The sequence below is a fragment of the Clavelina lepadiformis genome, chromosome 1 (genome assembly GCF_947623445.1).
Source record: "Clavelina lepadiformis chromosome 1, kaClaLepa1.1, whole genome shotgun sequence".
Taxonomy (NCBI): Eukaryota; Metazoa; Chordata; class Ascidiacea; order Aplousobranchia; family Clavelinidae; genus Clavelina; species Clavelina lepadiformis.
The window spans coordinates 15135394-15160741 of NC_135240.1; the positions used below are offsets into that span (position 1 = coordinate 15135394).

At 35.9% G+C, this 25348-nt stretch overlaps 1 protein-coding gene across 6 annotated transcripts in view; it reads left to right on the forward strand.

The window, feature by feature from the left end:
* LOC143467033 (uncharacterized) overlaps positions 1-25348 on the forward strand; it is a 76775-nt gene that overhangs the window by 38153 nt on the left and 13274 nt on the right. For all 6 annotated transcript variants that reach the window (XM_076965008.1, XM_076965009.1, XM_076965011.1 and 3 more), the window contains 6 exons: positions 5876-5934; positions 6024-6129; positions 11189-11347; positions 14386-14516; positions 20350-20438; positions 23175-23355. In XM_076965008.1, the coding sequence (XP_076821123.1) occupies positions 5876-5934; positions 6024-6129; positions 11189-11347; positions 14386-14516; positions 20350-20438; positions 23175-23355 (725 nt within the window). The remainder of the gene's footprint in view (positions 1-5875; positions 5935-6023; positions 6130-11188; positions 11348-14385; positions 14517-20349; positions 20439-23174; positions 23356-25348) is intronic.

Below are 25348 nucleotides of genomic sequence, written 5' to 3' on the forward strand. Positions count from 1 at the left end.
TTGAGCCACGGCTGGACTTGCTTTGTAGCAGAAAGCAGTCGCACCAATCACACTGAAGAAATGTGTGTGCTTTTTTGTTTCCAATAGCCTACATATGTGTAAAGTAGTAAGTAGGCTTTGAGTTCTAGTTGCTTGAATTCAGTCTTTGCATCTCAATAAATGTCACTAATGACTAATGTATATTTCGCACTGCTAATAAATTTAAACGTGAAGGATCCCGGAGAAATTTGAAAGGGGTCGCGAGCAAAAAAGTTTGGGAAGCCCTGGACTAGATTACAAAGTGCGGCACATTTATGCAAGACGTCGGTCACCATTATGCCTTTTACCAACTAGTGGAGTAGCATTAAATTCTTGACACAAAATGACCAGGTCTATTTAAGAACTCATGGTCGTTCAGTGTTTCATAAAAGTTTTCTTTTAACTAGAGATGTATCAATATCAGTTTTACCAAATCCAGTGTATCAGCTATTTTCAACACCGGCCTATGTTTGTGACATTTCATAAAAGCAAAATTTAATTTGAAGTGGTTTTCTTTTGCGCTGCCCCATATAATTTACGGTTTTTAGGTTTTCCCAAACTCGACATGTTACTTGCCACTATTGTTGTTGTAAAGCCGTGTATATATGTATCCACACCATGACGCAACACCTGATCGAAAGACACTTTATCGAACGACACTTAATCGAACGACACTTAATCGAACGACAGCTGATCGAACGACACTTTATCGAACGGACAGTTGATCAAACGACACTTTATTGAACCGGCAGCTGATCAAAGCGACAGTTGATCGAATCAAATGTTGCTTCTCCCGCACACAGTCATAGCAAAACGTGGCGTACAGTTGCATTGTTTGCTGTAGAAAATTAAAATTTGGTGACTTTTCATAAAAAATGTTCAGCTATCTGTCCATGTTTGTTTGATAATGTTGGATTTTATAATTTTTGAGATATTGTGATATTTATATAATTTTTCTCTCTCCGCATTGAAGCGTAACGTTTTCGTTTACTCATTTACGCACCAATAACGTGACTAACTATTTTCTTTCGTTCTCTTCTCACAGTGGGGGCGCGGCGTAACAAGAAGAATTTCTAGAAATGTGTCACTTTTAGAAATACCTAATTTACACTAAATTCACTTTCATTAGTTTTACAACTATGATGTATACAGGAAGCCAGTTGATGTTTCTACTAACCTGTAAAAATCTCATCAGTCTACGACGCATAGTTTTCTAGTAATTAACGATTGCAAATGTGTGTGCGGGGTTGCCCACACCTAGTCTTTTTAGTAAACGAGCCTGGTTAGGATAGGGTTAAAAGATCCACAATTTATCGAAACAACTGACGATATGCACTGTTAAAAGCACGACAACTGACGAAGTGCACATTTCAATCGCATTCATTTAATTACAAGTTGTGTGCAATTGCTCGAAGATAACTTTTTATGTCAATATTCGTTGAGTCATAATTTTCGACTATGCTCTTCAGCCGTTGGTTGACAGCGTCGTAGCGCTTCTTCCGAGGTGGGCCATCAATTCCAGCACTCAATTGCTCAATTAACATTTCGTTGGAACCTTGTTCCCGCTTAATTTTTTTGACGAGTCTGCGAAGCGTCGGATGGGATATTGAGACACGCTTGCTGAACGCATTGTGCCATCCTTCAATACTATTATTCGTTCGTGGAAGGTCATCTTGAACCCGGTGGAAGACATTCCAACACCGGATAGGAAATAGAGGTTGACGACGATTCCTGCGACACAATCGTCCAATCCAAGTAGTTTCGAAATAGTCAATGTATTCAGACAAGTGCTGCTCAACGTGGCCAGGAAGTCCTCGAACCGTTGTACAATGTCTTCAGGCGAAACGAATGCCAGTGCCTGGAAGCATTTTATGCGAAGTTCTCGGTAACGGTGTATACAAGTGGCACCGTGCGATTTTCATCGACCAGCGCATGTATCGTGTACAGCTGGTATCCAAGTGGGGCAAGATCAAATGTCGACCGTCACAAAACCAATTAGCGCAGTTGTTCAGTATATCCAGATTCTTTTGAGACGCAAACATATAGAATTCGTTCTCATCGTCTTCCTCGACAACGAAGGCTTCTCCCCTCGGTGTCACGCGGAGTTCATCCATCAAGCCGTTTCCTTCTGGACATACGCGCTTTCGCTGTATCATCCGCTTTAATGATGTTACTTTAGGGAGAGCACCAGCGGTGTATACATCACAATTCATTAATGTACACCATTACAAAGACCGCACATCACAATGGCTTATTGTCTCAATGTTTGAGAAACACTTAAAAATCTTGCTTGAACTGTCGGTTCGATAAAGTGTCGTTCGATCAACTGTCGGTTTGATCAGCTGTCGGTTCGATAAAGTGTCGTTCGATTAGCTGTCGGTTCGATAAAGTGTTGTTCGATCAACTGTCGGTTCGATTAACTGTCGTTCGATAAAGAGTCGTTCGATCATCTGTCGTTTCGATCAGCTGTCGTTCGATAAAGTGTCGTTCGATAAAGTGTCATAGTACCTATCCACACAGTGTTTTGTTAAGGTGTTCTTAGAGACAGGAACGGTCTCTTAAAATTTGCATTGATGTGACTACAGCAGAAAATTAGCAGTTACCAATTGATTTTTTGTAGGTTGCACAGTTTAAAAAATTTTCAGCGGTCGGCTAAGCAAACTGAAGAATAATCTGTACGTTCCGTTACTTTAGAGTGACGTTTAAGTAGCTTGAATCATAGCGTACTAGTCAATGCAAACAGTTAGTTGATGCTTTCTCCATCATTGTATTTCCACTTTTGTATTTTTCTTATTCCTTGGTAGAATTTTTTTTTCAATAAAGCTTGTAACATATAGTCCTTTTTCATTTAAAGTTTAAGATATTTTTGATAAAACGTTCTCTGTAACAAGACCTGATAAAAGGAAGAAAAGCAGTTCCACAAAAAAGTTAAAGGTTACACAAAATATCAGCCAATGATGATAAATAAATAAAACTGATTATCCAAACAAGTAACACAGGAGACTCAACTTACTTACAGTCATATGCCCTGATCTTGTATAATATGAGGGTGTTATTAAAATGCCCATGTACTGACTGTAAGAGTAAGGTAATCAATATGGCTTAGTTTTCGCTGACTGACATCTGTCGAATCTTCCATAATCATTGGGTTTTTGGGTTCGGGGTATCTTTTATCACCATCGACGAAGGTTGTAGGTTTTAATCCGTTACCTTCCGAAATTTTGCTGCACGCACAGCATGCGCTTGGCATATAAGAGAGATACACATCGCTAAAATAGCTCTATCTGTGCACATCGTCACATAGCACTGACATGTCAATTCAGCAACTGTGTTGCTTGGACTACACACAGGCATAAAACCGCATTTGAAATACACTTGCCGAAATGATTTACAGTACCACTCTTCGCCTGTATACGATTATGACCTCCAGAGTAAAAACTTAGAAGCTTATGTTGCCGGTCTTATAAGGCTTACATAGAAACATTATCCTGGTCTCTGTCATTACCTTGGAACTCAAGTATTAAATGAAAAAGCAACAAAGGCTTTATTGTGCCTTAGTTTCCACTATTGCCTTTAGACAAGTTTAGTCCTGGTTGACATAATGGGGAAGTGACATCCGAAGTCATTGCTTGTTCAATTTCATCGTTGAGCAGGTAGGAAGTGGATATCGTACTCCCCCTTCCATTTGGAATTTTGATTCGAGAGAAAGCGTTGTATACCATCACTAATTGAACAGAATCACAGACTTGATCGCCTTTGTTTTGCGCAAATAGACGTAGACGTAGCTGTACTGTTCTTGGATTTAGTAACCACCTAGGCATTGAGCTTCAAAGAGTTGTCTGTCTTGGTATTGAAAATATTCTTTTAGTGGCTGTACATAGCAATGACCTAATTCCGTGAAGGGCTTGAGAGAGAACACGTTCCCAATGTTCTTTCGAAACTTTGTAAGAGGATAAAAGTAGTTTTATAGTTCTCCTTATTGTTTGATTGGCTCTTTTTCATTACGAGTTCCCTTGAGGATGATATGGAGTAGAATAACTTGTCACAATTCCTCAAGTCATGAAGAAATCTTGAAGTTCTTGACTCATGAGGTTGGATCCTCGATCACTATGTATGTATGCTGGGAAACCAAACAAGAAAAAAAGTTTCCAGAGGCAATGGATAACTGTCTCTGAAAACATATTGTTGCAAGGATAAACAAAAATATAATGACCAAATTCATCAAGGATTTTCAATAGATAAGATTTCGTTCCCTTAACGGACCCTTTGACGTCCATAGTAAAACGTTCCCACAGATGAGTAGCTTTCACGAGTGTTTCAGACAACCTTTTAAAAAAGTGAGGTTTTATCTCGACACAAACACGACAGGACTTGTTGTGGAATCGGCTCCTAGGCCAGTTTTGTTCTGCAACGTTGTTCGTTCTGGCCTGCAACCAACTACGATGGACTCTTCCTAGTCTTTGACTGAGCTACTAAGTTCTTCAATATTCATAAGTGGGACATAGCCTTAGTTGTTTCTATTGCCTGTATGAAGCAGGTTCACAACTTTCCAAAGTTCTTTAAATATTTTCCTAGGGCCACTCCTTGACAAGTTACCACACAATTATTTGCAAAGCAGCTGTCGGACCTTCAGACTCATAGGTGAAGGGAAAATCTTTTCCGCATCCTTTTTCCATTTCGAGGACTACATCCTGTACAGAGTTACCACCTTAGTGCAGTAATTTTCAACTCGATTATTTATTGTTAACTAAAACTGTCGGAATTTTCTGCATGGTTGTGTTTCTTTCAAAAATGCTTGTGTTTGTTAAAGATGGTGTTCCAAATGGCCATAGCTTATACATGTGACCCTTTGTTATGCACAATCCAAACCTTGGAGGAAGGGGAAGTGATCTAGTGACGCATTACATTAACTAATGTCTTTAAGCGACACCATGTATTCTGTTACGTATTTGGTTACTTGTGAGTTTACCTCTTTAATGCTAATCTTTTCTCTGCTCTAGTCAAACACGCTTGCTTCATCCTACCATGATACCTGGTCTAACACGGCTGTTTAAGGCAGTATTGCGGCATTCTGTGTATTGTTAAATGTGATTTTTATTCAGCTGAGCCTAGTTGTAAAGAGTCCCTACATGTATATATGTTAATTTTTTTGATTGTTTTGTTTTATTAGCTGTGGAAATGATAGAGTTTTAAAAGAATTAGTATAAATAAAATTTATTGAGAAAATATTTGGACTAATTAATTTACTTCTAAATTAAGTTAGGAATATCCAAAACTGTCGATAGTTGCAAATACAAATGTCATTATATGTTTTTGCATGTAAAAATTCACACTGGAAAATGGTCGAGACATTCCCCCAAATATAGCAATTTTGTACAATAAGTAAAAACTTTGCGTCTCATGAATAAACTTGTTTTGCCAGTTTATTTTTGGTTGATACAGAATGGGATTAGTCTATTTAACATGAACTTTTTAACCATGACCTTAATATGAAGAATCCTAATATCCAGTTTGTATGGTCGATCATAACGACAATGGAATGGTTTCGAGAATTTTTTTAATTTCGTATAAGCAAACAAAAAGATTGATTTATTTTTTTCACTAAAAATGTTATTAGTTGAAGCATGATTCTCATGATCGTCTGGTTCTGATTAGACAAATTGAGTCAACGGATTCAGTATTGCTCCAATAGCAAAATCTTTATTATTTGTATTCCCACAAACCTGAATTTTTTATCAGTTTTACACATTATCAATAATACACTTATCAAAGAGGTTATTATATCCCTATGAAAATTTTTATGCAGGTTGTTTAACAAATGCAAAGCTAATTTTATAAAACCGATAAATATTTTTAGGTGTTCTATAAAATTGGGGAAATGGATTATGTGCAGGTTATTTATGAAAAGCAATACACGTAAGCATTTATTTTAAATCGTTTTTTTGTGCACTATCATTTTACTTACCATAAAAGCCACTTTTTCTTTACTATATGTTTTTTTCCAGTGACATCAACAATGGAGTGCAACTGTACAGTATGAAATTACATCCGTTTGTAACAATTATGTGGGTATCTAATCCAAGTGGAAGAACAAATAGTTTTGGACTAAAGGTAAACTTGTTTTACATTGAGTTAACAAAGATCATATACCAAATAATCTTTAGAAATACATCCGGTTAAATACACTTAAAATAGCAGAAATATACTTCCACTAGCTTAGAGTAATGGTCCTTACATGTTTAAAATATGACAAACATAAACTGTAATTATTTGGAAACCAATTATTTTTCATGACGTTAGTGATTTCTAATACTGCAGAAGTTGAAAAAACGTTGTTGATATTAATTGTATCTTTTATTTTTCATCATTATCATTGGGAGAATGAAAAAGAAAATGCTAAACGTTAACGCGTTGTCAAATACCAAAAAATGCCATAAATTCTTACTTGTTTCAATACACAGCAAATTTACTAAAAGACTGATTACTTCAAAAAATCTTCCTTGAGCTTTCTAAAATTTGGCATTTCTGTTTAGTATGCTTTGGACTCCCATTCCACAAAATGCCATCAAAGAACTATAATGCAAATTTTGTTAAAAAAGATGGAAAATAAACACTAGAATGTTTGGCCTAAAATAACCACTTTGGGCTACTTTGATGCCAATTTCTAGCCTAATTCTGCACACGACTTAGGACATTGAAACACTGCAACTACTAAGATAATTCCCAGGCTATAAAACAATACCAACCTTCTGATTGGTCTAAACAGGTTTTTAAAGCCCTACTTAGAGTCCAACAAAATCACAAAGACCTTAGTTTGACGGCTTTTTCAAGCGTTGTTAACTGGTTAACATTGCTTAACTTTTGTGTGGGCTGGAGCATGCTAGTCTCCAGGTAATGGAAATTAGAACAGCATGTCCTTTACTTGCCTGTTAAACTGCTGTAGAAACTCAATGTATCATATTAATTCACCCAAGCCTGATATAAACAAAGGCTTTAAGTTAACTTCCCACAGTAAGACGACTGTTTAAAGACTTGTCTGAATCCAGCCAAAAAGGACCATTGGAATTCTCCATAATGTTGGTTTTCTGCGATGTAGCACAGATTCCCAACTTCCCAAATTCCCGGACTGGTAGCGGCAACATAATATTTATCCTTCTTCTGAGACATATCCAGCTGAAACTGGTTATTTGTTTCAAACCACTCTTTGAATTTCTGACGAGCTACTGCAGTGTTGCCTTCAGCCTTCACACGACCGGCCATTTCTGTGTTTTCTTCAGCTGCCACTACAAGTAGTTGAGCAGTTATAATTATCTAGTGGAGAAGTACAGTACTACGGTATGCATTACTTCGAAAAAGGCTGTGCTTCATAACATAAAGCGACGGCGCTTATTTTTGGTACAAGTTGATCGGAAGTAAAGGAGGTGCAGAAACCTAAAGACGTCAAATGCGGAACCAAGTAGTGGACTTGTCAAATGAAGTTGCAATGATCTTCTGTAATAGCTTAGCTTAAATAGCTTTTCAAAACAGATGGTATCATTCGTAATGATCTCAGAATATCGGTTCATAAGAAACCATGACAGATCCATATAAGAAACTTTGACGTTAGGTAAGGTCTGCAAAACGTAGCTGTTCAAAAAATTATAGTGTTTTTAATCCAAAAATTTGTGTCCAAACCTGAAAGTGTATTTAACTTTCTTGCCACAACTTTCAATTGTAGAAAAATCATAAATATCTTGTATAAAAGCAATCGTTTGCTCCACATTTCATTTCTAAATATTTAATGAGTTTATTGAAATTTAATTTTCAAAGGTATATACCAGGGATGGCCAGATCTGCTTCATGCTCTAGCCGCATATAACAAATTTCAGTTTTAAAAGAGCCACAACACAAACACAATAAAAAACACGAATTTATTTACTCACAATGAAGTGTAGCTATTGATAAACATTAGTGTTTCGTGGTGATAATATGAGTCTCCACCTGGGCTTCACCAACTCTTTTTGCTATTGTATATATGGAGATTAACGATTTAGTTTTGTTAAAGTGACAATTAAGCTTATTTTGCTACGCATGTGTTCACTCGATCTGATCTTTGCTATTGTTGTGTCAGGTGTTTGCATGAAAATGTTTCAATTAGGACTTTTGCTATTTCACTGGAAAAAATTTTATGTTTAAAGCTATTTTTCATGATTTCTTGTCACCAAACTTAATGTTAAAACATAGAAACCTAAACTTAACCTAAATCTTCTTTGTAACTCTAAAATCTAATTCCAGTTAAACTTAAATCGACTGTTTTCATAGCCATTCCCCAAACCTAACTGCCTAACCACAGCATGTTTAACAACATGCTGCGTGACCTACATATAGTCACTCTCTTTGATAACGTCAAGCAGTTACAGTCGTCAATGATGGGTGTCCTAATAATGGGCGTTAGTGCATAAATACTTGGCTTTGACTGGATGGTCGTATTCATATTCAAAAAATATTGTTTTAATAATATTCCAAACAAAAAAGAGTACGAATCATATATACTCAAAATTCTATAAGTTTTGTTTGAAGAAGTATTTACACATTTTGTTCCTCAAATCAATCTAAGCAATCTATGAAACGCTTACAACTACATCGTTTGAACGTAGCATTTAGAATAATTTTGGCAATTACTTAACTGCAAAACTTGACATGCTTTTTTATAAGCATGGGGTAAGTTACTTATGTGATGTCACGCTGCACCTAAATACTTTCCTAAGCTGGTGCCAATGCTCTGAGCACCACGACTGTTTCAGCTAATGCTGATAAAATTTAGTAACAAATTATATTTTTGCTAAAACACTGCAACATCTAATAACCATCAAAGCTTGAAGACAGCATGATTCAAAATGAATTTCTGGTGTAAAAAGAGACACGTGCATGCAAATACCCATATGAGACAAAGTCACACATTAACAAACCTGGGCAATGTGGCCCAAAAAATTCGTCATGTATGTACACAAATAAAATCAATAGTACCTCTTAGTTTGTTGCCAACCCCTTTGATTATTTCTGGTTGCGCCACTGATGTTAACTGAAAATCCTGGACAGAAGAATAATCTTTTAGAAGCAATAGAGGAATAGAGTAGCAAAAACTTTGTAACCATTTACTTACTTTATCAGTAGGGCAACCAAAAGTCAATATGGTCAATTTTTTTTTACCTGCTCAGAATGCTATGAAACAAGCATAAAACAAATTTCAGCTTTGTACGACGTGTGGTATAGAAGTTATTAGGTCAGATAAAGTCAAAATGTTACGTTAGGTCAAAATACGGTCAAATTGTTTCGTTAGGTCTTTTTTTAGGTCAAAATCTATTAAACTTGTAATTTTGTAACCATTTTGTAATATTATTCTTCCGTTTTTCTCTTTTCTTGTACCGCAAGCAATTCCAGTCCCGCAAATTTTACTTAGAACCAAAGCCACAAAGAGAGGGAAGGCTTTTCAGCGCGTTTGGTGACGTCACTGCATTTGAAACTGCAAGTTGTCAATCTTAATACGCAGAAACGAAAAAAAAGTCAACACTAGAAAAGCTTTTTGTCATTTTTAAATGCAGCTTTAGATTAGAAAGTTGCTGTAGACAGTGTAGAGACTATCAGTATAGCGTTTTTCAAAATGAGGTCAAAATTTAAACGTTTTAGGTCAAAATAAGGTCAAAATGTAAACGTTTTAGGTCAAAATAAGGTCATAATGTAAACTTTTTAGGTCAAAATGAGGTCAAAATTTGAAAATTTTAAGGTCAAAATTTAAAATTTTTAGGTCAAAAAACTGGTTGCCCTACTTATCAGTTATCACCCTTATGTTCTTGCATGTGTGGTGTGCTGTGTACTGTATATATTTTTCATTTTTATGAAAGCAGCGAATTGGGTTTCAGACCGTACATTCATGGGTTTCATCCGTACATTCATGATGGACAAAATCTAAAATATGGTATACTGGCTGCAAAGTGTGAAATTTTTTTTGCGGTACAATCCTGCTTTCACTGCATAACTAAATACGACAGAAAAATGCTTTGAAGAATGTTTACTGATGTGACATTTACAAGAATATTAAACAAAAAATATTTCCTAAATTTAGCGATTTTAAAATGAAAATTTACAAAAAAATATTTGACGGCCAACCCTTGTATGCGAAGTCTTTGTTGTCGCATGATGTGCTCTATAGAGAAAAGTATAATGTCTGGTAAATGTGGTTTGTAGATTCTGCAAGTGAAGTCCGTCAACAGGGGAAAGGCCTTCCTCCGTGATTATGCTTAGCAGAGTTGTTGGAGAGATTGTTGCATTGATGGACTTTGATTACGAGTGAAATCACACAGTGACAGTTTGTCAACTCAATCCTGATGAAAAGCTTGAGCAATTCGTCCACGTGTAAAGTGTGATGAAGGATGAAAAAAGTTCTACTAGGCAGTAGATCTGTCCTGAATCATTTAAAAACCAGAGCATAATGTTCTTGCCTGATCGCACAACATACGGGCAGATATGTTTTTCAATGAATTGGGTAACGATTGTTTTAATGAGAATTCAGCAAAGTCCATCTTGGCAGGAATAGTACACAGCTTGTCGGAAATCAAGTACACAAGTTTGCAGCGTATGCAACACACACTTATTTTCTTTCCGTTCCCACGTTAAACTCCAGGTTGATTCGTGAGCCTATGATTAACTTAAAATATGGTTCCAGCCAGTCTACTCTATAGAGACAAATTTCAGCGATCCATTAGTTAATCTAATAAAAAATCTTGGGTCGTCATCAGCATCTTCACCGTCTTCTTCAGAATCTGAACTACTCTGAGCTGTAGCCATTACTGTCACTGAATTAAATACAGTAGTATGTTAACAGAGCGTCTACGGGTTTACAGAACTCATAACAGAGACACTTTCGTATCAATGCTAAACTGTCAATTTTTCGAATGATAATTTTATTCGACCTAAAACTTAATTTTGTTTTTTGTTAACAAACTACGTGGTTTTATTGACATTCTTGTACATATTTAGTATTCATTGTTTTTTTATTCTGCACCACTTTTAATCTGATCTAATATTGTGCCATGTTTCTATGAAAGAATGATAAATGAAAACGCTGTTGTTATGTTTATTTCAAATAGGTGGATTCACTTAGACTAAGTGTTTGTACTTTTATCAACTGCAGGTAGTTTCTGGAACCGGAGCTGACAGCAATGGAAACTTCCTGTCATATACCGGAAGTGTTTCGTCTGGGAACTTAACTTGCAAATACCAGTCTTACAACGTTTACGGTACTGCAGATCCTTCCATTTCAGAAGTATACTTTTCATGCTATAGCGTTGAGGTGAGAATGTATAAAAGTTGCAATACATTTAAATTGCTTGTTGCCAAAAACAATTATTTACTGTTTTCTCTTTTTTTTTTTATAAAACATCACCTCAATAATTCTGCGTAATGTTTTGTGATTTTCAATGTTTTTGCATGCTAAGCTGTAAGTGTAGCTCTAAGTATGTGTTATAAACTCCGAGTTTCAATATCATCGAATTTTGTGGTACTCATTACTCAAAAACCGAGTGCAATTTCGTGACTATAACAAAGCACCAATAAAACGTAGATTGATAAGAAGAAATCATAATTAGCACAGACATACTAAGTCGTAAGCTACAATTCCGTGTTACCAATATGTTGCCTCAACAGCTAAAGGAAGAAAAGTACCAGAAATTCTTTTTATAATTTTATACCTAACAGTGAAGTAATAAAAATTGTTATGTTTGTTATGAATCGATGCCATTGATAGTGCATCGACACTAACCCATCCACTTTTCTTGCTTTTCTTGACCTAAAAATCATTGTCAGAGGGAATGATGTATTTCAAATGTATTTAATTTAAATCGATTGGTAGTTGAAAGATCATGTTAAATGCTAAGCACAAGATGGCTCCCCTGTTTAACTAATTTATGTTTATAGTCAGTTAACTTTAAAGGCACAACATGTGCACCACATTAATTAGCACTCATATCACTTCTGTCTCAATCACAGCACATCACTTCTGTCTCCCATTTTGCACCTTTTGCGCGGGGGGGATTTTACATGTATATTGATGATGAAATGATTATTTATTGTGTGATGACGGGAAATGACCATGTTACGATTATGAACTTTAATTACCTAGGCCAATAAAACAAAACGGTGCAAGTGTGACTGATGCTACTAAATTGTTTTACATGTTGATTCAAAAATATATAAACTATGAATGCAAATTGTGCCACAAGTGAGTTGATTTTTCATGGCATGCCAAATCGTTTGACGCGCACGTTAGATCACCTGAAGAAAGTGAAAATGTTGCATCACTACCATTATTATTGCATCACTAACATTATTATTAAATCACTAACACAAGAGCTAACTAAATGGTTAGGCTATCACAACAACTTCACACCAGAATACTGGTTTTGGCTGGCAGCAAAACCCAACCAGTTAAATTTTACATTGGACTTGATCATCTGAAGTCACCAGACCATGAAAACGCTGCATTTGCACAGACATAAACGATAGTCCTCGTTTAGCAATAGTTTCTAGGTACTACAGCAAAGTCGAGATGCATGAAGAGCTTTGTTGCTTGAAACCTATACATGGCACTACTAAAGGAAAAGATTTACTTGACACCTTCACTAACCATTTTGAGGAAAGAGGGAATAATATAAAGAAGATATTCTCAGTTACAACAGACGGCGAACCTGCTATGATAGGACGACACTATGGATTTGTGACTCTTGTTGAGAAAAAGATTGAACACCCTGTTGAGAAATTGCACTGCATTATTCATCTAGAAAACTTTGTGTGAAAATTTCGAATTCAGCTCTTAATGGCGTAATGTCAACCGTAACGAAAATATTGAATTACCTTGTCGCTCGCTCTGCTAAAACACACAGACAGTTTCGATTTTTGCTTAAAGAGATGAACAGTGCATAAGATGATGCCATTCACATAAACCAGTGCTCTTCAACATGGGTTCTGCGGAACCCTAGGGTTCCGCGCAACATGTAGTGGGGTTCCGTGAGTTTTAAGGGTTCTGCGAGGGCTCCTCGTTTATTTAGGGAAATTGATTTCTTGCTTCAGCATTTTGATGCGTCATTCCGATTTTTTTTTAGATCACTGCACCGCATTCATACTCCAAGTAGGCCAGTTTGTTAAACAAGAAGTTGAGTGCAGTCAACAACCGAATAAAACATTAATATAATTGGAATGGAATAGCCATGGAATGAGTGACATTATTTCAGCAAAATACGATACAGTCTAACTCTAACCTTTTCAATTGATACCTAGAATGAGTACTAAGAGTTAAAACAGTAGAAAAAAATTTATTAATCATATGTTTAGTCTTAGTTTAGTTTTATTAATCTGATGTTAATACTACAACCATGCAAAACTTTTATTGATGTTATTAAAAATCTGTTAAAAAATGTTCAAATATCGCCAAAACTATTTTCGTAATGCTTTAAAAATCACCGTTATTTTGACGCTTCAGTTCTCAAAGTATGAACAAGTTGATAACATTCACGCATTATTATTCCTCGAAAAATTTGAATTGGTTAAACCAAAAATTTCAAAGTTTATATACAGAAGTAAAAGTGCTTATAGCGTGCAAGAGTTGAATCATTTTTTTTGGATTTATTTAAAAATTTTTGTAGTTTAATACCGCTAACTGGCTGGACACATCACCAGTGACCACAGTAAATTGAAAAATGGATTATTTTGTCATATTTCTAGTTCTTCTAGTTTGTTTTCTTATCTCGCTTGACACTTTGAGCTTGCTTGTCTCATTTCCACTTGTCTGTTTTTTTGTATTGCAGTCTTTGCTCTTGCAGCTGTTGTGACCATTATATTGTGTTATCCCTGCTTCTCTCTTGAGTGTTCTCAAGATAAGGTAGTGTTACTGTCTCTGTTTTTCTCCGTTTTTTCGTTTTACTTTTTATCTTTCTCTTGTCATCATGTTGCCTTTGAATTTCACTACTCTAACTACCTTCATTCAAATTTTTGACCATCCCCCTCATGGACAGTGCAGGTGAATTTAAACACCATTTCCTATTGCAATTAGGGCGAAGCATTGTTGTTGATAGGAAAAATAAGATATTTTTAATTTATAAGAAGTTACATGGGTTAACTAAAGATCAAAACCAGTGGGACAAACCTATATTCTGCCCCCAACCCCATAATTCACAACTGAGTGGGTGTAACCCCTGTCTCCCGGGATTTGATGCCTATATACACATAGGTTGTGGTTCGAACCTGTGGAGATGTTAATAACTAGTTATTAAAATGCAACATTGCCAAATGAGTTTTACTGTTATACTAATCGTTTTTCTTTTGCACAATTTTAAGCTTTGGAATTCTGTTCCACCCTCTGGCTTCATAAGGGCTTCATGGAGTTCTCAAACTGACAATTTGGTCAATGCAGTATCAGCTCAAGGACACCCACAGTCTTTTCTTATGGGTTATCTGCTATTGTCACGGTATTTTTATCATTTTATGTTTAATGAGCGATATACAGTACAAGCGGTTAGTGCCTCTGCTTTGTAAACATTTTTCAAAATATTTAACTTAGCCAGTAGCACAAAGAAGTAATCTACTTAATAAGTATTGCTGAAGATATTAACCAATGATAAATCAAGCTTGCAGTCATGGAATATAGTTTCAGTATGCCCCTGTGAAATGACATTGTTAGAGACTTGTGTCATTCCTTAAAAACATTGCGAAAATAAGATGCAGCTCAAACAGCGGCATTTCTAGGAAGTTTGTGCTCTTGTAAACTGAGATCATTATTGCTTCGTTGACTTAATCAGTGGTTCCCAAACTTTATCTACTCGCGTACCATTTTTTTGGTTCATGCAGCGTTCTCGTACCACCTACCACCTGTAGGTGGTCTGACAAAACTTCAGAATTCACAAATAAAAAATGAGAGGCAAAATGTTTACTAAAGGCTCGTGAATATTAAACAAAACTTAGTCAAACTTTTACCGCCCTCGCTACAGTGCTACAGCATAACTAACGTATTACAAAAACTGACTTCAAGCATTTGTTAGGTAGTAATAAATGACGTTCTATTTCGTCACAAAGAAAGACTGTTTTACAATCCAATGCGTAAATACCCTAAGGAATTAGTATTCAGTAAGGAATATAACATGAAATTTCACGCTCTACCTAATTTATTTGAATTAAAATAATGTCGACCACAATAAAAGATCTTTTGTGATCGTTTGGTGTGAACTTGATAAGTTGCTCACGTACCACCTGAAATACATTCGTGTACCTTTAGTGGTACGCGTACCATAGTTTGGGATCCACTGGCTTAAATCCACAAAAAGAATTTAGCATGTCTTTCAATAAATAACACATTATTTTCACTAAAGTTATTTTATAGCAAATGTTATAGAGCTACTGATTAAATTGAGAAACCCAACCCAACTTAAAACGAGCATTGTAACACAATGCACAGATAAACAATAAAACACAAAAAGTATGTGAACTACCAGACAAGGTAGACGAGTATGCCTCATGCATTAGGGAATTATACGTAGCTTGTAGCATGAGACATTTTTGCAACATTTTCCCCTTTTATAATGAATAACAGTATTAAATTGAATTAGAAGGAAAGAGACTGTCAATATCTATCTGGAGGTATGTCCTTAATTGTTGTTGTGAATTATTTTGGCATTTCTGTTACAACCGGATGGCTAAACTAGTGGGATCCTTCAGCAATCGTATCAGTTTAATGAATACGTTCATCCAACCCAGTTGGTTTGCTGCATTTATCATCGATATCAGTGCCGAGATTTTATTGGATAGAAGGTGATGGATTTGGACATGACATGATGCTAAATCATGCAGAGAAAAACTTGATTCTCGACCGTCAGAGTATCAAACTTTGGCATACATGAGATTTGTTTCCATCAGCTGGCCCTCTGATACCAAATCGTCATATTTACTTGAACGAGTAGAGTTTCTCAATAAAACCTGTCCCTTGTTACTGATCTACGTTAAAAGAGACAGACCACATATTCATTTTCTGCTGAATTTAAAGAAAAATTCTTGTAGCATTAGTAGCTGTGCATAAAAGCGATCGCACTGCATGCAAGGCTTCTGGTATGATCAGTTTCCACTGACTCAGCTGCAGGTTTTGAAATTTAATTGCCAGTCTGATTTTACATCAGATTACTCCATTTTAACTTTCGACGTGCAAGTTGTTTGTAGAATGGTAAATGGTAGAGTGACTAGTTGCCATCCCTCTGTTGGTAAAATAGGATTTAATGTTTTTACTCTTAAAGCACTTTGTATTATTAAAATCCATTGAACTCGGTGGTATTATAAAACGGCGGTCTAAACATTTCGTTATCATGATTACTTGCATGTTTGGACATGCAAAGCAGAATGGAAACGTAAAGAATTCATCAATAATGTTGAGTAGATTCGAATTTCACTAAGAAGTAGGCAAAGGACCTTTAAAGCCAACAGACAAACCATCAAATTAGCTCATTGGTTTAATGAGAATCCTCTTGTGGGGTGATATAGCTGTGGTATTATTTCCATAAACAACTACAAGCAGAATATACCTTCTTTATATATTGTGCAGAAAACGGAAGATTTTTTGAGCGCATAAAAACTTGACTTAGTCGACTCACGCCGGCATTGCACAGATGTTCATGTTTTTCTTGTAAGTTGCACACCACTGAATTAATTGTCGACACACAGTAAGGTCTTGTAAGGGCGTCTGGTTCAATACTAAGTTGCATAAGAACATAGTGCCAGTTAATCTCAAACATTTGATCTTGTTGTTCGTTATTTATTTTGATTCATCTCCTGTCGTCCGTCATGAATTCCATCAATTTCTCATCCGTTACCAGAGTAAAGTGTTGATGAGCAAGAAAATGCGCCCATTTCTGAAAGGCTTCAATGATTGTTGTAGTCTAATCTTTCACTTCCTTGTCAGGTACGGAACATAAAAGCTCCAGGCCAATGATCTCTTTAAACCTTGCTGGTTTAAAGGGGCTTTTAATCTTTCTTCTTCAATAATATCCTCCACTTGTTGAAATAAGGGAATGCCATTAGTCACTGGATTTAAATTTAAAATTAAATTCCTGGATTTAAATTTGATGGTAAGCCCTTTTCAGATCAAAAGTTGAGAACATGCGATAAGCGGCTAGTTTTTTTGCAAGATCCTTAATTCGCGGCAACGGATCTGCGTCAAGAGCAGTAAAAAAATTCATATCTTTTCAGTAATCGATGCATAACCTTCGTTTGTTAGATTTTTGATTGGCGACAAAGAAGACTGGAGCACGTCAAGGTGAGTGGGTAGTAGTGCACACTGCACATTAATCCGTTTACCTGCAGTTTTTCCATTACCTGCTTGATGAGCGCCTGTTCCACTGAGTTGAACCAATACGATTATGTTGCAATTGGTTTGCATTATGGCAAAAACATAGGTAATATTGTGCTAACTACAGCAACTGAACATACATTTGAGTCTTCCCCGATCAAAAGATTTGATTTGTTTCCCTTGATATGAAAACAACTTTAGTATGCAGACTCAGGAAATATCGAAGCAGGATATTACAGCATAAATCTTTAAGAACACTGAGTGTAAATTCTGGATAGTTGGAGCCATTTATGAACAAGTCTGTGATGCAATGGCCGGCGCCTTTACTTTTAAAATTCGACAAAGCCATTGATGCATATTGTTCGGATGGCAGATTTTTAGGTTCATTAGCCTAAGTTTTGTATCGTTTATATAAATTCATAATCTTGTGTGTGCTCTTGAGCAAGGTTTACAGAGTTAGGGTTCCACGACAATTAACCGCGAACAAACTCACCGGGGACAACTCACCGTGATGTAAATTGACCGCGACCGTCACCAGAACAAGATGACGTCACCAGACGCGCTGAAAGGCCTTCCCTCTCTTTGTGGCTTTGGTTCTAAGTACTGTATAATTTGGGGCACTGGAATTTTGACCTAGATAACCGGCCAATTTGTCGCCGGTTAATTTGATCTCCGGCCAATTGTCACCGATTTCTTAGGTTCATTTGCCTAACTTTTGTATCGTTTATATAAATTCATATTCTTGTGTGTGCTCTTGAGCAAGGTTTAGAGAATTAGATTGCCTGATTGCCACATCAAAGCTGAACTGTTGGTTCTCCAAAAGCCAGTGATGCGAGCAACATAGAATACCATTAATAAAAGCATCATGTATCATCTTATGACAATAAACTTTTCAGAAACTGCGCAGTATTACAGTCTTCACTCAATTGTTTCAACATTTGCGAAAAACTGGTAAATTGATCTTCCCGATTGTTCTTTTGTCGTGGCGAGAATGTGTCATGCAAACACTTCGCTTGGAGATATAGTTTGAATTCTATCCAGTACAGGAATAGTATCGTTGTATGTTCCACATTCTTCCATTTAGTCATAAACTGCATGGCACAGAAAATTAATAAAAACCGTAACTTGTACGGAGTATTTTGACCAGTTTTCGAAAAAACAGTAACCATCTAATTCCCAAATGTTTTCTGGCTTACTTTTAAGCATTCTTCTTCTTTGTCTCTTTATTTTTGGTGTTTTGTGTGATAACTTGCGTAAATAACAACTTGAACTTTGTGTGTGATTGTGGTTACATAAAATTTCGGTCAAGTTCTTATATGAGCGAGGTTACTTCAATATGTTTTGCGGAAATCCACTAAAAATGGGACTGGGACTTTTTTGACAGTTAATCTGCTTTATGTTTTATTACCTTGCTTTCAAACGTTGCTGCTTTAAAGCTACACCTTAATATTTTCGGGGTTTTTGAATCCATTTTCATGGAATTTTTGGGTTTGTGGCATGATAAGCAGTAAGTCAGAAGAATTTTTTTATTCAAAATTGTTATCCGGAAATTGATTTTTTTGACAAAATTTACCACGATAATTTTAAGACCATGTTTAACAATTTTGTTAAATAAGTTTATTAGGCAGAGCATGAATAACATATTCAGTTATTTTTAGATCAATGACATGTATATTTCAACCGGAAATAGCCAATTTCTTTGAAAATAACCACCTTTCTACATATTATAACATCATTGTGTTTTGAGTTTTTGTTACTTTCAACAATTGGCGGCAACGATTGATGCCAGTATTCATGTAATAACTCTAAATGTGAATTTTAGTTTTTAGAATTGACGTTTTAGCACTTCAGCCCAAAGTGGGTAAAATATATTTCAGTATACTCACTATATTTCAGTGAATTATTCAACCTTTAGGCAATATTTTCAAATTTTAAATAAAAAGAACATTATACTAAACAAAATAATTTAATTGCCCATTGAAATTAATCATGTGACTACTTAGACTAGAAGTTGTCGAAAACTTTGAACAATATACATTTTCGATGTTTTGCAACTCTTTAAAATATTTAACATACTTTCGATGCTTTAAGATATCGTCTTCAATTTCATTTATTCGAATGGTAAAAATATTTTATTTTTATATCAATTTTCAAAATGTGTCATCTTGTTTGTAAATAAAAAATTGCAAAAAAATTTTGCGACCATTCTACATTCTTTTCAGCCAATGCTATGCCCCCTAGACTAGGGTTGCAATACGTCGGAATTTTCCCAGACATGTCCAGGATTTTAATGTTCAAACCTGCATCAGGGAGAAATTTAAAAAAGTTCTTAAGAGTGCAGGATTTTTGATAAAAGTTTTTTATGAAATCTAACTGGCAATAATTTCATAATAAGAATTTGTTTGTTGCTAAAGATTAAACATTGTTATTGTTTTACTGTTGAAAATGCTAAATGAAAATGTACATTTACTGTCGAGATGCAGGAAAGCTCCAAGTTTCACAGTTATTGTTTCTCTATTTTAATGTGATACCTTCAACTTACAGTAGATATGTAAGAGTGCTTAATTTTTTTGTACGATTGTATATTTGTATCTAAATTGTATATTCCTCAACTAAACATGCATACTTGCGTGCACCTTTGGTCAACATGCAGCTTTTACTTACGTATTAAATCCTTTTTATTAATACTTTTCTGATGTAAGTTAACTCTTAATCACATGACTCACAGTGTCTCAACGTGCAATCACGATTATGAACATTTTTGGTATTCAATAAACTACTGGCATGAATAACCAAGGGCTGGTTGTACACTAATAGGGAAAGTATTTTTTTGACATATGGGCGTAAGTGTTACTTCAAACAACTTGCTTGTATGAAGGTTAAACAATGTTATGCTTTGAAGTTTGTAGTTCTATTTTGCAGCACTAGATACAAGAATTGTGTATAGTATTGTAATTAGAATCTTTTAATAGATCTGGTGGATTACAAATTTCTGAAGACCAGGTTAGAGCAGTCTTGGAAAGAATGATGCAAGTTTTTCTTCCAATACCACGAATTCCTGGTAGAATGCATAAAACAGTTACTAGATAGCGTGGAAAAGTACCTAACAATATTGTCATAGATGTAAAAATAGTAAATAGCTGTTGTTATCATCGGTTACTTAACAGAAGGGGCCATATTTAAAAGATATTAGATGCACTGTTGTTTTCTAAAACAGGTCACATTTTTTGAAAACAACTGACCTGTTTATAGATTAATGCTTTATATGTGGGTTGCTAGTAGGCTTGTGCAGACAGCGAAAACTGTACTTGAGGAGCTGAAAATTAGCATCTCCATTCACAAATACACAAAAAGCAGGCCTGCACAACTCAAAATGGTGCAAGAGCCTCAACAAGAAAAACTATTTCTTGCGGGCCGCATACTAACGTTGATGTAACCATTGTATTGTGTATACAATGTTATATAGTCGAATAAGAGATATCGTCGATTTAGGAAAAAATAAAATGCTTTTACATCATGGGCTGCATTAAAAGGTTGCCCGTGGTTGATTGTATTAAAAGGTTGCCCATGGCCAACATGTTCAGCAGGCCTGCACTAAAGGAAAGGAAAGGGCTTATTCGACCCAAAATATTCCTGTTATAAACTGAAGTATGCTTTGCTCACGCAATTACTTGTCGGCGGCAAGAAACATTCTATTCATACTTGATCCAAATACTTGAGTCACACATATTTTTTTTATTTTAAGAACTGCAGAGGTTATTCGGACTTAATTTACCTGCAGAATTAATGATTTGACTCCGTGGTTGCGTGCGGTTAGAGTTCTCTAACCTTTTACTAGCCGAAAGCTCTTACGTTATTACAGATACAGTTTATCAGAAACGATCCTTTATTGTAGGAACTGTACAGGTTCCGAATATGACACAATCACAAACTTAGCATTCACCATTTAAAACAAGTCTAACGAATTACAGTTAACGCAAATAACGTAATACGTTCGTACGATTCTGTATCTCTGTCTGAGCGGTTACTTGCACAGAAGTTTGAGCTTATAACAGCGTGGAGCGGTGTGAATGGAAATATTCAACACAAAATATACGAACATTTCAAAACGTGCGAACGATAAACACAAAGCGTTGGCAATGGGAATTACATTCAGTTAAAACTAGGATGTTATGAAATCACCTGGTAACGTACTAAACGGCGTTTTCACATAAAGTTATTTACAGCAAGTTTCCAAATATTAAACGACAATTGTGGTTTTATCAATAAACAATATTTCAATAATTAACTGGCGAATATGTTTCCACGAATGGTATAATGGTATTAAAAATGCCTCCCAGGCCGCTACAGAACTATCATAACTTACAATGAATTTGCGTTTTTGCAACTTATTTATGGCAATGTCAATAACTTCTTAACCACTAAATTTTAGTATTTGGTAAAAATTCTTTAACGACTATACTGACTGACTACTACTCTTTGATTTAACCCGAGGACTACCACAGGGGTCAATTGACCCTTTTTCAATTTTATTTTAACAAGAAGTGTTTTCTGCTAGGAACCTCAAACTTTTTTACTTTTATTCTTTCTGGGTATTTGACACATCATCAACACGACAATCGAAATTTTTTTTCAAAACAGGTGTTTTGTAATGAAAAACGGTGAATTACCACAGGGGTCAATTGACCCCTAAGCCGAAAATATTCATTTGTTCAGTTACATTTCGAAACAACTTTTACACACAGGTGTACTACACGTTCCACAAACAAACTTTGAACAGTTAGAACATTGTACCCTTGTTTTGTTTGACTGGCATATTTTACATTTGGTTCTTTTATTGAGTGGTAATTCTTCTTAAGCATGTTCTCGTTTGCGTTTCAGATGAAAAACTTGGGGAACTGTACGTCTTCTATTTTTCTCTGCTAGGCACAGCTTTTCACCCTGTTCGATAATAAAATCCCTTCTCTTTTTAATTGTTATTTGCACATCTTTGCATATTACGTATGCATCCAGTGTCACAATGTCCAACAAGTTGAAAAGTGCATCAAGTTGCCATCTTCGTGATGCTGCCTTAGTAGAGGAAGCGCGGAGCATTTCATCAGCGGTATCCACCCCACCCTTACTAGCGTTGTAGTCTAGAAAAGCCCTTGGTTTCTTCTTGGCTTTATCATCTACCTCCATAAAATTGTGAAGTGAAGAAAGTAGATACACTTATTCTTCTTCGCTTTATAACTGAGAAGCATAATATTTTCTTGGGAATGTGTGAAAACAAATTTTGAAGTGTACAGTGGCGTATTTTTTCCAAGCTGAAAATCAGAGGGAATTTCTCGGTGATGGGATCTGATAGTGCCAATAATTGTAGTGTTCCTCTCACGTAACTTCCTACCAAGAGCCAATGATGTAAAGAAGTTGTCAGTAGTTACATTGAGCCCACAGTTCTTAGGTTGAGATAACCATGAGAAAGTGTCTGCTCTTCCACTCCAACCTCTATTATATACCATAACATGCAAAATAAATGATTCTGTCTAAACCTGCTAGCACAATTCACATTTTTAATAATAATAATAAAAGTGTGAATTGTTGAATTTGTGTTTGAATTAGCACATCTTGCCTATAAAGTAAACACACAAAGTATTATCATGTTTAGTACATTCCTCGACAATAAAAGCCACCTAAAATGATTTTTGTGGGCTAAGTTTTGATTTTGGTGACTATAATATAATGCTATTTACTTTTATCATGACTGCATGATATTTACTGTTGATAAGTTTATGCTATTGTGTTTTGATTATTTTAGATCCTACATGTGCAAGATTAAATGAAAGTCTTGCAGTTGAAGTTGAGTATGTTAAAGGTGACGATGATCAAATTTTATCTCGGATCCCACCTTTAGAAAGAAAATTTGTGGAACCACGTTTTATTCATTTCCGACCGTTAGATCAAGATGGAAATCCCAATGCTTTATGTCCAGGTGTTAAGTGAGTATTGTAAGTGTTTGTGAGCAATATGCCTATATTGAGTATGTAGTTGCACAAAAGACAAGCAAACCAAACAAAATTCCCAAATTTTGGAACATAAATTGAAAATCGACAACCTAAAAATCTGCATGCTGGCTTTGGTTTTAATTTTATATGTTACTGCAAACACTTACCAATGCAACTTAGTCAGTCCAATGATCTCATGCTGTTTAATAGCCCCGACACTGAAAAGTTTGGTAGATCAAAGTTTTAGACAAACTTTTCTCAGAATGTTTTATGTCCAATTCATTTATCGGATCCAAAATCATGTTGCTGTGTTATTATAATTAATCTTTATTCTCAATCTGTGGAAAACCTTTGTACGACTTAAAACTGGTGGTGATATCCCTTATCGCTCAAGCCCTGGTGACTGAGCTTATTTCTGTGCAAGTTCAGATTGTCACATATTTTTATTTAATTGTTTGATATCTTATATCGTGTTGTCTGAATCTCTAACTGTACACTAAGTCCACTGAACAGAAAAAATCATCTCTAATGTTCTGCCCAAAGTCATAACAATGGTGGCGCTGATGGAACTGGTGGCGCATTTTTGCGAGTTTAGCACAAACTATTCATTTAATTTAGTCAGCTACATAGCAGACTAAATGAAAAATGGCCGATGCCATAAACTGCCTATTATGTTTGTAAATTTGCAGTTTATGTGAAAAAGAATTTAAGAAATGAAAGCAACCTGGAACAAAGTAAGTTACGAGTCATACATACATTATGAACGAATACCAAACCAAAAATGACAGTATTCATTAATAATACATTTTACACAAGTTGAAAGAGAGAAGCATTGTTTTTATAAAATAACCCAATAATTTGTGTTTTACATTGCTATATTTCCTTAAGTTATTCAAGTTCTGGTGTCATAAGCGTGTGTGTGTGCATATACAGATAAATAGGATGTTTATTATGAAAAGCTTTGGTTTATTTGTTCCCCAGCTTGTTTATTTACTATGAGAGGAATCAAAATGGATTGCTTGGATTTGTAGAAATAAAGATATATGGGAAACAATTATTTTCTCTTAAAGTTTGATACCTTACAAACTTTTAACTTGATATTGTTACAAATTTCAGGTCCTCTTGGCCTATGGGTGGGTGTAGGACACAACAGTCGAAGATGATGTGTTCTGCTGTTTGTGATTCTGTACCGCAAATGCATGATGGTGATGTTTTGAGGCCCCAGCGGTGCATGCGTTCGCCAAAACGGTCTAATCCAGTTCTGAGACGGCTCAGGGTTATCCATACCTTTTGAGGAAGGTCTGCGCCAGCAGGGTGGTGGTGGAGGGCTCCACATTGAACTGGGAGGGCGGGACACTTCTTTCCAGTCGTTGCACCATGCAGTGTTGATGTTAAAGCCGGCGATTACAAGTGCAGTAGCGTGTCTGCTAAAAGGGAGTCGAGAAGCCAGTCGTTGACGGCCACTGTGAAGTTGGCTGCTTATGGTTTCGTACAAGGGATGATTGGTTCTGTCCATGGCTTGGCATGCAATCTTGTGGGTTGCTTGTACTCTCCGATAATTGGAGGAAGCGATGCCTGCCAGTACTGGCGTAAACGCCACAGGAGTGGGGTGGAGGCAGCCAGTAATGATCCTGACGGTCTCATTTAGGATGGTGTCCAGTTTCTTTGCATGCACACTTCTACACCAGACTGGAGCTGCAGTACGAATGGTGGAGGTGCATGCTCCCCATGAGGATCCAACCACACATCTTAGAAGGTTATTTCTTGCCAATATCTTGCTTTCGAGGGCTACAATATGTGGTTTATACGTTAGCTGGAGGTCCAGTGTCACTCCAAAGTACCGTGGTTGCTGGATAATAGGCAATACAGTCCCGTTCAGCTGGATAGTTAACTGACGGTTCGCCTCACTGTTGTTGAGGTGGAATGCGGTAGTTGTTGTTTTTGCCATGCTCAACTTTAGTCTTCATTTTTCAAGAAAGTCCACGAT